The sequence below is a fragment of the Schistocerca cancellata genome, chromosome 8 (assembly GCF_023864275.1).
Source record: "Schistocerca cancellata isolate TAMUIC-IGC-003103 chromosome 8, iqSchCanc2.1, whole genome shotgun sequence".
Classification (NCBI taxonomy): Eukaryota; Metazoa; Arthropoda; class Insecta; order Orthoptera; family Acrididae; genus Schistocerca; species Schistocerca cancellata.
Window position 1 is genome coordinate 156,168,236 of NC_064633.1, and position 13,956 is coordinate 156,182,191.

General features: G+C 43.1%; 1 protein-coding gene across 5 annotated transcripts in view; it reads right to left on the reverse strand.

Moving 5' to 3' along the window:
* LOC126094678 (ankyrin repeat and death domain-containing protein 1A-like) overlaps nt 1-13,956 on the reverse strand; it is a 787,090-nt gene that overhangs the window by 117,750 nt on the left and 655,384 nt on the right. For all 5 annotated transcript variants that reach the window (XM_049909192.1, XM_049909195.1, XM_049909194.1 and 2 more), the window contains exon 10: nt 2,930-3,028. In XM_049909192.1, coding sequence (XP_049765149.1) covers nt 2,930-3,028 — 99 coding nt within the window. The remainder of the gene's footprint in view (nt 1-2,929; nt 3,029-13,956) is intronic.

Genomic DNA, 13,956 nt, shown 5'->3' on the forward strand with positions numbered 1-13,956 from the left:
ATTAACTATTACGTTCGAAAGCAGTAACAGGTATGGACTGTAATATAATTTATATATCTTTTTCGTAGTTCGTAACTGTTTAAGAGATTCTCTGAGGGAGTTTTGAAGATTTTGAATAATTTAATGGTAAACGATATATATTTATTAAAACTGAGTCAGTTAGAAATGTGTATCATCAGATCTGTGATGTTGTCATTGCTTCTAGGAATGAAAGAGAATTTAGGTCATCTGGTACATAAGTAGACAGAGTATCAAGGTGAGATTACGCGAAGATAACGGTAGAAGTTTCCGACTCCTTTACCGCACGGAGTGGAAAAAGTAAACGCATCGGCAGTTGACCTTTGTGGATAGAAAACGGGGTAGGTCATGCGTAAAACCGGAAACCGCTCACAATTTTACATCCTCGGGTAACAAGCTGTACTTATGCCTCTATCCCTGACAGCGCATCAAAGTACTGAAGTTGCTCGCACTTAAATATAGACTCCGTTCACGCTGGAAAGGTCTGCGAGAGCAGCTTGATCGGCTGTCAGCCACCTGAATGGATTGTCGAAACAATAAAACTGGCCTACATTTGAACCTGCATTTGTAAAATAGTGAGAGCAGCGAGAAGAAACAGATTTTTGATAAATAAAATTTTCTCAAAGATCATCAGAATCCTTAAAAACCTCAAAAACAAGATTACTTCTCCCCGCTCCTCATGTTCTCGGCAGGACTGTTTACGACAATCTGGTTTCAGACATCATGCTGTTTGTTGGCTTCGTCCCAGTTGGGAAATTTCTTTATTGTCATACCGTTAATGACACATCTGATGGATACTAAAGTGCGCGTCATTTATTACGGCGGTCGAGTTTAGGTTCGTTCTGCGCATCTGACGTCAAAAAACACAGTCAGCCAATGAACAGAGAACGACGTTGCCATAGCTCGACTGCAGTGCAGAGCACGGACGAGTGTCTTCAGGTTTAGAAACGTTCAGTCATAAATAAAGTAATTGAATAAAAGCAGTGTCTTGATAGCAGACTTTCTTTTATAGAAAGTTTGGAAAAAAGCATTCTTTATACCAATTGCTTCATATTCTATTAATTAATTAAACCAAAGAAGCAATGAGCCTCCTAATTCAGGCGATAGCAAGGAAAGGTGTTTGTATCATTCTCACTAACCGCTTTTTCGCAATAAAGAACAGCGGTAATTGTTTATTTCCTATTGTACTTCGACGAAACGTGAGTAATTCATAATCATAACAACAGTGTTTGTCGGTATTTTGCATGATATTTTAAAGTCTTCTGGGAAGCATATTAAATGACAAGCTGCGTTAGTGTAATGGTTGACGTGTATGGCTGCTAAGTGGAAGGTTCTGAGTTCAAACCTTGTTTGGTGCTTAATATTTTCTTTATTTAAAAACAATATCGAAGTGTCTTACTTCATGAATTTTATTCGTTTGAATGTAATTTTCATGAAATTTCTAGTGGTAACTAAAATCGACCATACGGAAAGTATGGACTTTTACCTCTGTAAACTCTTCAAAATTTCGTGCAATGGTTTACTACATCTAATGCTGCACAATAACTGCGTTGAACTTCGAAACAAAATTAAGTCATTCATGGGGGGGAAGGTATCAGTCAAGAAGATGTGTAAAAATCGAATTTTTGGGCCAAATAGTTTTTGTGAAATCGAATGATAATGTGTGTCAAAACAGTCGAAACAGCATGTGTCTGCGTAGGCGAGCAGTGCAATTATGACAAAATCGCGCACATCGCGGAATGCGGAGAGCACGTCTCTGTAGCAGCGAAAGGGTTAATGCAGCCGTGGTGGCTTTACTTCATAAACTGCGCGCTCCCCCCCTAAACGTAAGTCTGCGAACTATACTATGGCGCTGCTTCTCTTGGCTCGTACAACTGGCAACGCAGCAATCTCCCGCGTCTGGGCGGGCATGCGCGAACCGCCAAGATAAAAGAATTTAACTATAGTATCATAGACGATCAGCGAAACTCGAAAAATCTACGATGGCCGATCACTTCTTCGTAAGGCCACGAGGTGATAGAGAGGAACGCCGACATCCTCACCTTTGCTTCCTGATCTAGGAATAAGTATATACGCTTCCCAGATCCGCTCATCACCTTAGTTACGTACATACTAGATATATCCTCGGAGACCTGTAGGAAGAAAAGCTTACCAGCTAAACTCAAGTTGATGACCACGTGGATGATGAAACACAAGATCCTTGTTCTCAGTGCATCAAGAAATGAATGATACTTTGGTTCAAATGGCTCTGAGCACTATAGGACTTAACATCTGTGGTCATCAGTCCCCTAGAACTTAGAACTACTTAAACCTAACTAACCTAAGGACATCACCTACATCCATGCCCGAGGCAGGATCGCTCCTGCGACCGTAGCGGTCACGCGGTTCCAGACTGAAGCGCCACACCGGCCGGCGAATGATACTTTGCGTCATACAGTAAGTGAGAAGAAGAACTAAACTGTCAGGAAGTTTCATATCAGCGCACATTCCGCTGCAGAGTGGAAATTTCATTCTGAAAGTATTCCCCGGGCTTTGGTTAAGCTAGGTCTCCCCAATATGCTTTCTTCCTGGAATGCTTGGCCTGCAAGTTTCGCAGGAGAACGTCTGTGAACCTTCCTGGCAGATTAAAATTGTGTGCCCTATCAAGACTCGAACTCAGGGACTTTGCTTTTCGCGGGCACTATCATCTGACCTGCCGAAGCAAAGATGGTGAGTTAGACTTTCCGTCCGGCACACAGTGTCAATCTGCCAGGAAGATTCAATAACTTCGTGAGGTCCATTCCAAATGGCAAATTTTGTTCAAGTCGTCAACGTGGATCCTCTCTGGTGGAGATGAGGAATGAACACGAGGAAATGTGTGGTGTGTGCTGAGAGCCAAAGTCGGAGAGAACCGCGGCGCCACGCCACATACCTGCTCTCGCTGGTCGATGTTGGCGCCCGCGGCCAGCAGCAGCTTGCAGATCTCCGTGTAGCCCTGCTCGGCCGCGATGTGGATTGGCGACTGCAGTCTCTGCCAGGGAAACAAGCAACATTAGTAGTATCACATTGTCACACAGAAGACCCAAATAATGCAAGGAAAACATTACGGTAAGCCAAAGAACAGTATCGAAAGAAAATCTTAACAGAACAGCGAGAAGTGAATGAAAATATTTTTACTATATCAGCATTTGCACCAGTTTTATGGTGGCTACTCCTTTCGAGCTGAAGTCCACAATGTGGGTCGGCCGATGCGTCCGATCCCACCCGTCGGCTTTGACCCGTGACGTAAGGCTGTTGTGTTTCTTCAACTATTCGGATTTTTGGATGAAGTCGTGAAGTGTGCAGTATGTCGTGAAGAAATGAGGCTTGCTTAAAGTTCCGGTGTCTCGGACCAGGGACGGCTGTATGTGGAGGTGTCGTAAGGATTTCAGGTCAAGGGAAGTGTTCGATCCCAATGTGTGGCTGTGAATGTTGATATTGGTATCGGGAGATGTTTTTGAGCTATAGAGGTCAAGGGAAGTGTTAGGTCCTAATTTATGGGATCGGGAGCTGCTGTTGAGCTATATAGGTCAAGCGAAGTGTCCGATTCCGGATGATATTGTGTTTAGTGGAAATTGGGGAGTTTTGTGATGTCGGTTTTTTTCATCGTTTTGCGTGGTTTTGTATGGGGGTGGGTGTCTAAATTTGTTTATATTTAGTTTGTCCCCACCCAAAAAAAACCCTATTTCCCGCGCTTGTCCCGTTAGTGTCATTAGGCTTTTTGTGGAACGTGTGTGTGTGTATTTTTCGATGTATTTTCGTCTTCATAATCTGTACGTAACGACTTTATATGCGCCATATTGAAATTGTGGTTTATGGTCGTTTCCACCATATTTGTGACCTCATGGGTCAAAGCAGACGGGCGGGATCGGACGCTTCCGTATTTCCCACAATTTAAAGTGCCCATAAATCGATCTATGTTTACACAGACATGGTGAATATCTTTCAATATGACAGAGAAACAATCACTTTTTTATCTCTAAAATTCATTTAGAAATTCGATATAGTTTTGTCTCATATCGATACTCATTGTCCAAGAAGTTTTCAGTGAGGAGACTGCAATATTCTAGTACCATTTTGGAAGGTACTCCATACCCTCACGTACAATTTTCATAACCCTTACATTGCTGTCAGACCATTTACCTGCCGTAAATTTCTCGTTAGGAAGGAATGGTATTAGATAAAGTAGGCAATGTAGATGTTCCTGCTATACTGCTCAGTTCAGAAAGCGACACAGGTAAGGAGTGGATGGAATCTCCTATGGCATGAGTGGCACCGCCGACGTCAGCGTTAATGGAGTAATGGGTCGCGTCGCTCGTAAATTACTGTCTGTAAAATACGTTGTACATGTGATGCCGTTCACTGTGAACCAGTGGCGGCTGCTATGGAAGAGCACAAGAGCATGTAAACACCCTAACTTTCGACAACTTGTGGATTTATTCGTTATTTTTCTTTGAATGACGTTATACGTAACACAGATGCTGCAATGTGAAACATATGGCATGAAAATCTAGCGTACTACTGCTCCCCTAGATTCCGTGAACCTTCAGTTGCGCACGTTTCAAGTAGCTTTTGCGCATGAGCAACTCGCGTGACGTAATTGCCTTAAGGGCCAAATACATACGCATATAATGATCAACGTGCATGGTTCACGATGTACACAGCTAGCTCTTGCTACTCAACCAGAAGTTCATGTCGGTGTCACCCAGTGTTAGCACACTGTGGCAGACTTTATCTCCGTTCGCTCGGCGTAAATCCTGCAACATGACAGCACACTCCTCAGGTATGATAATTCATTCACTATATACTGTAGTAAAATTGGATCGGACGTCAGTATATGTTACAGTTCTACTGACAGTAAATCTATTTTTAGGTTTTCTGAATGAGTTACAGTATATTAAGTTACGAAATTTATCATACAGTAATCCATTTGAGGCGCTTAGAATCATAAGGGCTTGAAGCACATCACCGTCGACTGTGAGATTGTAGCATTTATTCAGCTTCTGAAATCTGTTGATCTTACGGTGAGTCAGGTTCATCCGTACTGTAGGTCCACATTGTATGTACGAAAATTCACGATAAGCTGTATCACTGATTTCTCGGATACTCCCATAAATGTGGGATCGATGACAGTGTGCTTTAGGCCCTTATGGATCTCGGCGTCTCATTTGTATTCGAGTCAAATGGCCATTTTGGTAAACATTACTACTTGAGTTTAATCATTTTCAGAAACGGCATTTTTTTTTTTTTTTTTTTGAGTTGGTTGTTTACTGTGCGAGAATCGCCTTTCGTGTGCAGTGTAAACATGAACTATGTTGAATGTATTGTAGATGCTAACGGAAAAGAAAATCTACGAGGACGGGCCGTGAGTGGTGCTTGGGTAGCGCACTTGTCCACGAAAGGCGAAGGCTCCCAGTTAGAGTCTCAGTCAGACACACAGCTACAACCTGCAAGGAAATTTGATGTCAGCGCACACACCACTGCAGAGAGAAAATCTCACTCAGGGAACAGTAAAGTAGGTTAGCAGAAAAGTTAGCTGCAAAGGAAGCAGGGCCTCCAAGAACATATCCTTGATTGAGAGAATGACGAAATGAAATAAGCATGACTTCAACCGAACAATTAACGAGGAAGTGTGCTGTTAGCACAAGCCGTTGTGTGAGTGCAGCGTAAGAAAATCTTATTTTCAGCCCGGAAATAAATTCGTGAACTGCTGCATCTGTTAGGGATTTTGTACAGTTGTCTGAAAAAACTGGAAAAGCACAAAAACTTCCACTTACACAAAAATGCGAGTGGAGAGTTGCGAAAACTTACACGTTATTTTGTTATTGCTTTTATTATTTTTATTTATGTTATTATTATTATTATTATTATTGATATTTGCTCTAGTCGTATAAACTTGATGATAAGCTTGTTATACATCAGATGCTGTTAATTTCACACTCTCAAATTTATCTGAATCTACAAAAATTTGTGAACAAATTTGTGAACACCTAGAATGTATTCTCACGAGCCGCCACTGCTGTGAACCAACAGCCACTAATTATTGTAACACAGCGTGCGCCACACATTTACATCAGTGGATCGGATTGGGACTCACATGGAGAACAGGACAAGTGCCATAACCCGATTTCCAAGAAACTTCACTCAGTTGAAGACGGGTCAAAATAAGCTAAGACGTGTCTTGGCTTATCCGTAGATTTTCGACTGTTTCTGAGAAAACGACGATCAAAGTTTCCGAGGTACTTTATGTGCCATTTAAAGGATAAATTCTTCAGAGCAAGTGCTCTGTTTTTCATTTATCTACCCATGTTCGTAGAAGATTACTACACTGATATTTTCCAATGTATATTGAAATAATGTTGTCCTTATTCGTTTCGTAACTGTATGTCTGCTGAATGAATTTAAAAAAAATAAAAACAATAAATTAATGAGACAATAATTTGGAATTCTTTATAGTGAAATTCCATTAGTGTATCTTCATTTAGACTCAGATGTAAGCATGTTTGCATTAAAGTGGTTGGTTATGCGTTGTTTGCCGTGAAATTACTGCCGACGACTGAAATCTTCAGCAGTGTTAACGTTGTATCTTTCCCGAGTGTGCCGCGCGGGGTAGCCGAACGGTTTAGGGCGCTTTGCCACGGTTCGCGCAGCTGCCCCCGTCGGAGGTTCGAGTCCTCCCTTTGGCATGGGTGTGTGTGTGTTGCCCTTAGAGTGAGTTAGTATAAGTTAGACTGAGTAGTGTGTAAGTTTGGTCCCAAAAACCTTACCATAAATTTCCAAATTTCCAGTTTCCCGAGTGAAATTCATACGAATAAATGACACTGTGGCATACGCGCCTTCTCGCGATACTCGTGGTGTTCGGAAATTCTGTTTCGAATGTTTCTACAATCGGTGTCATCCAAGAAAATGCGCCAAATCTTCCTGAAGAATAAGCATAGGAATAAAATACAAGAATTTATACAAAAATGAAATATAAAAATGTGAGATTTTTAAAATAATTGTAACACCTGAATAATAAAATAAATAAGAACAATAAGCAAGTTTCGAACACGGGGCGCTGAAATATGAAGCCGCGGCGCTAGCTACAGCGCCAGCACTTCTGCTGTATAATTTATCCGTTAAATGGCACATTAAGTACCTCGAAAACTTTGACCGTCGTTTCCTCAGAAACGGTCGAATATCTACGGATAAGCCGAGACACTTACTGGCTCATTTTAACTCCTCTTCCAGTGCGCGAAGCTGCTGGGAAATCGGTTTATGGCACTTGCCGTGTTCTTCTCGTCAGCCACTTAACAGCAGCAACCGACCCCACTACAGTGGAGGGTTTCCCTGCTCAGCCTCATTTCTGTGACCATGTTGCCAAGTCACTGCTATGGTGCAGTGCCACATTGCCAAAATTCCTTCAGCATGCACTACCTTACCACGATATTGTTGCAGTTGCCCTCCCGCGGCCATTGTCAGAAACCTGCAGTGACGTTATAGTAAATAAGTAACGCATCATACTGTGAATAATTTCAAGACAATTGTGCAAATAGTATTAAGAGATTCAGCATGTGCCTGTAAAGTATGATGGTAAAACTCACAATAAGCCAATCGAAGCACCCACATTCCCAGGTTCAGTAATATTGTGGTCGACCAATACGGGGCGGCCAAGATAAAAGAGATCCAGTGATATACTGAGCGTGATGATTGAAGCTGTCAGTGTGTTGTTATTTCTTAACGCTAAGGCGGCGCTCGGCGCTCGAACGGTGTCACGTGATGTCACGTGATGTCAGGTGACGTCGAGTGGCGATGTAGTGATGAGAGCTGCATTGCCAGTGGTCAGTTTCAAGCTTCTTGTAAATACAATTCTGCAGGACATGTTTTTCAATCGAACAAAGCGTGTTTATTGTGTTGTACAGATATTGTTCTCTAAATTTAGAGAAACATGCTTAGTCGCTAATGCCAAACGTAGCTGTGTAAAGAAAGTTTGTCCGCCGAAAATATTGAACGTGTACAAAAGAGTGTGGTAAGAAGTCCATCCACCTAGCTAAATATCAAACGAAAGTGAGGCCAGAACATGTTGAAGTGTGACATGTGCGAGCATACAAAATAAGAGTCATGCAACCATTACAACCTACAGATTACGCACAACGACGTCACTATTGCGAATAATTACTGGTTTCACTTCAGCGAATATTGGTCAACAGACAATCCCAGGGAACGCTTTGCGGTTTGCATTTTCTGGCCAACGAATTGTGGGGCCCATTTTCTTTAATAACACCGTAAATTCTGAAATCCATGCAATGGAACTGTTGCAACCGTTCAGGCCGCAGCTAACGGACGAAGAATGAGAGTATGCATTTTTCCAGCAATATGGCGCTATGGCGCATACTTCACGGTTTACAGAGTCGTACGTCCATGAAGCTTTAGGAGAAGAACGTACAGTTTCAGGAGGTTTATCGCCTTTCAGATCGCCCTATCTGTCTACTTGTGATTTTTGCTTCTGAAGTAATCTAAAGGGTAAAATCTACAGTAACAACACGCATGCAGTGGAAAGGTTGAAATCACACCGAATTAATTGGCAAAAGTTTACTGAAACATGATGTCGAGACACGCTAAGTTGCGTATCGAAGGTTACAGTGAACCGTTTCAGTACCTCCTTTGAACTACTGAGCAACTGGATGATCAGTACGTTAGTTTTGATAACAATAATTTACTATTCTGTATTCTGTATTTACCATAAACGAGTGAATCGTCTGTATGTTGTTTGTATGACATGAGTCCTCTTTTGTTTTGGCCCCGCTTTATCTGTACAGATCTCTGTTTGTAAATATCTACTCACGCACATACATCGGTTCTTATTATTAGTACCGAAAATCCTTAAGTTTCCTCATGGCCGAAACCACATCACAGTACCTTGACCTAATGGAATTTATTTGTTTTGCTTTTGTATGTCATGCCTGTATTTATCTATTCTTAAGTTCCAGTTGGTCCATATCAGATGTTTAGTATTCATATTCTCCGACTGTTAAACCCCTGTATGGTAATCACTAAAATATACCGCTTCCAGTTTCAGTAAATTCTTGCCCTAACCAGCGCGACGAATGAAACAGAGTGATGGTGTACGCTTAGCGAATTCCTACCAACCGTTTGACTGTAGTTTCGTTTCTAACGTGAAGTGGTGGACACACTTCTTATCCTTAGTTTTGAATCTGCGAAATTTATTTTCTCTTTAAAACAGTGCGAACATTCACGTAGATAATTCCTTACTTAAAATGTATTGTACCTAAGTTTCTGAAGTGCCTACGATATCCAGCGTTCTATATATCTTTAATTAACGACAGATATTTGCCATACTTCTATTTTGTCAGTGCTTTCAGCTGTAGTTGTCGTTTATGAGTGTCTTCCACATCTCTTAACTTCAAAGGAAATATGCCCACTTCTTAACTAAAATGGTTCAAATGGCTCTGAGCACTATGGGACTCAACACCTGTGGTCATCAGTCCCCTTGAACTTAGAACTACTTAAACCTAACTAACCTAAGGACATCACAAACATCCATGCCCGAAGCAGGATTCGAACATGCGACCGTAGCGGTCTTGCGGTTCCAGACTGCAGCGCCTTTAACCGCACGGCCACTTCGGCCGGCGAAAGCTTTGGTTTCCCAATTTTTTTTTCAAATCGTTTTCTGTTCATCAGGAAGTCCTTCGTCGAACACCTACATTAGGTTTTCATCTAATTAAAATTATTTAACATAGAAAGGAGATATCTGCTAACACAAGTAGCGGAGGAACACCGAAATACAGCCGAATGGCGGTCGTAAAATATAAAATTTCACCTCCGTTGTTTTAAAAAACGGTGGTCGCCTCTGAGCAGTACTTCACCAACGGACAAATAATGCTAGTGCATCAGCTGTACTTTGGTGAAGTACTGTTCAAAGACGACTACCATGTTTTAATATAACGGAGATGATATTTTATATTGTATCAACGCCATTCGACTATATTTCAACGTACCTCCGCTACTTGTAACCCAGTCGTCACTAGTTTCAGTCTGAAGAAGGCATTTTCATAAACGTTGAGCCATGACCAAGGAGTTTCAATAAGACTTCCATTTTGCAAATCACTGGCTGTTTATTCTTTCTTCACGAAGACTTTATCCTACGGTTGCTGCTTCAGCTATGCATAAAAATTTTAAAACTTTCGTTCATTGCGAATAAGTGAGACTTGTATGAGCACATTTCATTTTAGTTTCCTTATTAAGTAATTGTGGTTGCAGTTATCTCTCTACAGTTTCGTTTTGAGAGCGTCCGAAAGTAGCAAATGGCTGAGATAACAGAGACGGTAAAAGCGTAAACTGTCTCTGCCTAGCACTGGTTCAGTTTTTTTAAGCTGGTGCCTTTTTAGCACTGACGTAAGCCAAGTATCAGCACGATATGAAAGAAGTATTGTTCATCCGGGTAGTTTGGATAGTCGCGGTTTGTATGTCCCGTTCAAATTCATCAAGTAATATACCATACCGTCACAAAATTCTTTGATTTGTACTATTTTTGCCAAAGAAATGAAACGAGGCTCGTGAAAGTTTGTAAGTAACGAGCTGCTGCTTCATTTCTAACAGCTGAACAGTTAGCAAAGAGGCAACTGAGTTAAGAAGTGGCCGGCCGGTGTGGCCGTGCGGTTCTAGGCGCGTCAGTCTGGAACTGCGTGACCGCTACGGTCGCAGGTTCGAATCCTGCCTCGGGCATGAATGTGTTAACTAGTTCTAAGTTCTAGGGGACTAATGACCTCAGCAGTTGAGTCCCATAGTGCTCAGAGCCATTTGAACCATTTTGAACCAAAGCTCTCATTAAGCATATCGCGTCCGTTTTGTTGACTGCCGAAAAATATTCCTAGCATTGACTATAACTGACATATTCACCTTGAGAGTTTCAGCAACTATACTAATATTTAAGATATTTATAATTTACTATTCCGTCTGCGTTGCACATTTCTAATTGGATTATACACTCCTGGAAATTGAAATAAGAACACCGTGAATTCATTGTCCCAGGAAGGGGAAACTTTATTGACACATTCCTGGGGTCAGATACATCACATGATCACACTGACAGAACCACAGGCACATAGACACAGGCAACAGAGCATGCACAATGTCGGCACTAGTACAGTGTATATCCACCTTTCGCAGCAATGCAGGCTGCTATTCTCCCATGGAGACGATCGTAGAGATGCTGGATGTAGTCCTGTGGAACGGCTTGCCATGCCATTTCCACCTGGCGCCTCAGTTGGACCAGCGTTCGTGCTGGACGTGCAGACCGCGTGAGACGACGCTTCATCCAGTCCCAAACATGCTCAATGGGGGACAGATCCGGAGATCTTGCTGGCCAGGGTAGTTGACTTACACCTTCTAGAGCACGTTGGGTGGCACGGGATACATGCGGACGTGTATTGTCCTGTTGGAACAGCACGTTCCCTTGCCGGTCTAGGAATGGTAGAACGATGGGTTCGATGACGGTTTGGATGTACCGTGCACTATTCAGTGTCCCCTCGACGATCACCAGTGGTGTACGGCCAGTGTAGGAGATAGCTCCCCACACCATGATGCCGGGTGTAGGCCCTGTGTGCCTCGGTCGTATGCAGTCCTGATTGTGGCGCTCACCTGCACGGCGCCAAACACGCATACGACCATCATTGGCACCAAGGCAGAAGCGACTCTCATCGCTGAAGACGACACGTCTCCATTCGTCCCTCCATTCACGCCTGTCGCTACACCACTGGAGGCGGGCTGCACGATGTTGGGGCGTGAGCGGAAGACGGCCTAACGGTGTGCGGGACCGTAGCCCAGCTTCATGGAGACGGTTGCGAATGGTCCTCGCCGATACCCCAGGAGCAACAGTGTCCCTAATTTGCTGGGAAGTGGCGGTGCGGTCCCCTACGGCACTGCGTAGGATCCTACGGTCTTGGCGTGCATCCGTGCGTCGCTGCGGTCCGGTCCCAGGTCGACGGGCACGTGCACCTTCCGCCGACCACTGGCGACAACATCGATGTACTGTGGAGACCTCACGCCCCACGTGTTGAGCAATTCGGCGGTACGTCCATCCGGCCTCCCGCATGCCCACTATACGCCCTCGCTCAAAGTCCGTCAACTGCACATACGGTTCACGTCCACGCTGTCGCGGCATGCTACCAGTGTTAAAGACTGCGATGGAGCTCCGTATGCCACGGCAAACTGGCTGACACTGACGGCGGCGGTGCACAAATGCTGCGCAGCTAGCGCCATTCGACGGCCAACACCGCGGTTCCTGGTGTGTCCGCTGTGCCGTGCGTGTGATCATTGCTTGTACAGCCCTCTCGCAGTGTCCGGAGCAAGTATGGTGGGTCTGACACACCGGTGTCAATGTGTTCTTTTTTCCATTTCCAGGAGTGTATGTTTCGATCACTCAGGATCACCTTCAGATCCAAGTAATTGCGTTAGCACCATTTTTGTCCATGCAGAACAACATATCAGAGTACAGTGTTTTGCCACCGCGGTCAGTGTTTTAAAACATTGATTGCAATTGCAAGACACAGTACTCAGATATTTGGTTCTGACTAGACAAGACGGGTTGCTGACGCTACTGATTATATCTGAAGATGATAATATAATCTAATTAAAATGTGCAACTGTGACGGGGATAATAAATGAGAAATATCTGAAGTATTCCTAGCTCTTAGTACGTGTTCATTTCGTGCTCTTTATTCACGTTGCGGCGTACAAGGAGACTTCACGCAGTTAATTACACTTATCGTCCCACTGTAAGACCATTGCACATCAAGCGTGGTGCACTCTCGGAGGAGAGGAGATTTTCTGTGTTTCATGCAGTCTCACCTCTGCTACGATACGGATAACAGAGGACTGTTGACAGAATGTCGATATATCGAAAATTTTTCAACTAAGCGCTATATATATCGGCGATTTATTTGCCACGATATATCGATATCGGAATACCATTATCGAAAGTCGATAGCTTTATTTTACTTTATATTTTTTTCACCATTTTCGTAGTAGAACATAGTTTTACTTTGACTTTGTCTATGAGTATTACTACTTTCTGTACTTTCGTCAGGTCCAGTCTCTCATTTTGACTGTGTAAGGCAAATATAAGTGGCACAAAAGATGATGTCCGATTGCACATAGAGACTGGAGGGGGGGGGGGGGATCGGGGGAGGGGGTAGTGGTGTGAATGGAACAACAAGAATTCCGGTGTGAAGCAATAGCAGTGTGCTATCTTTTCACATCCTATACTTCGAAAATAGCTTCTGAAAATAATGAACAAAATCTAAATGACAAGATTTGTTTTTACTGCGTGCGGAGAAGTGTAAGGGGAAATGCTGACGGTATTGGCGGTAGCGCTACAATCAGAAACAGCAATGTTTAGCTTCATCACGCAATTTTGCTAGGTCGCTTACGTTGGCAGAAATGAAAAAAAAAGCAGGGAAGTCAACATGAAGTGTTCCGGATAAATCTGATGTGACGCAACCGAACGACGAAACTGCTTGCGTAAGGGCCAGAGACGGATCAATCCATTATTGACTTAACAAATAGTGAAGCTCTGACTCTTGAATAAATCACCCAGTTTTCTTGAAATTTTAATCATTTGTTTGTTTTCTTACGATTTCCGTCCCACGCGGATAATTCTTTGGTGGTGCGTTGTTGTTTTTTTTTTGTCTGTGTGTGTGTGTGTGTGTGAGTGTGTGTGTGTGTGTGTGTGTGTGTGTGTGTGTGTCTGTGTGTGTCAAAAGCTTCGGCTCAGGACGTCAGTCAGCAAGAATAACCCGATGATGATGATACATTGTTACTCCGTGAAAAACGAACAATCCATCTGATTGCATGCCTGATACTCTTTCAAATAGCATATTTGCTGGGAACACAAGTAATTTGTCTTTCTATTAATCACCG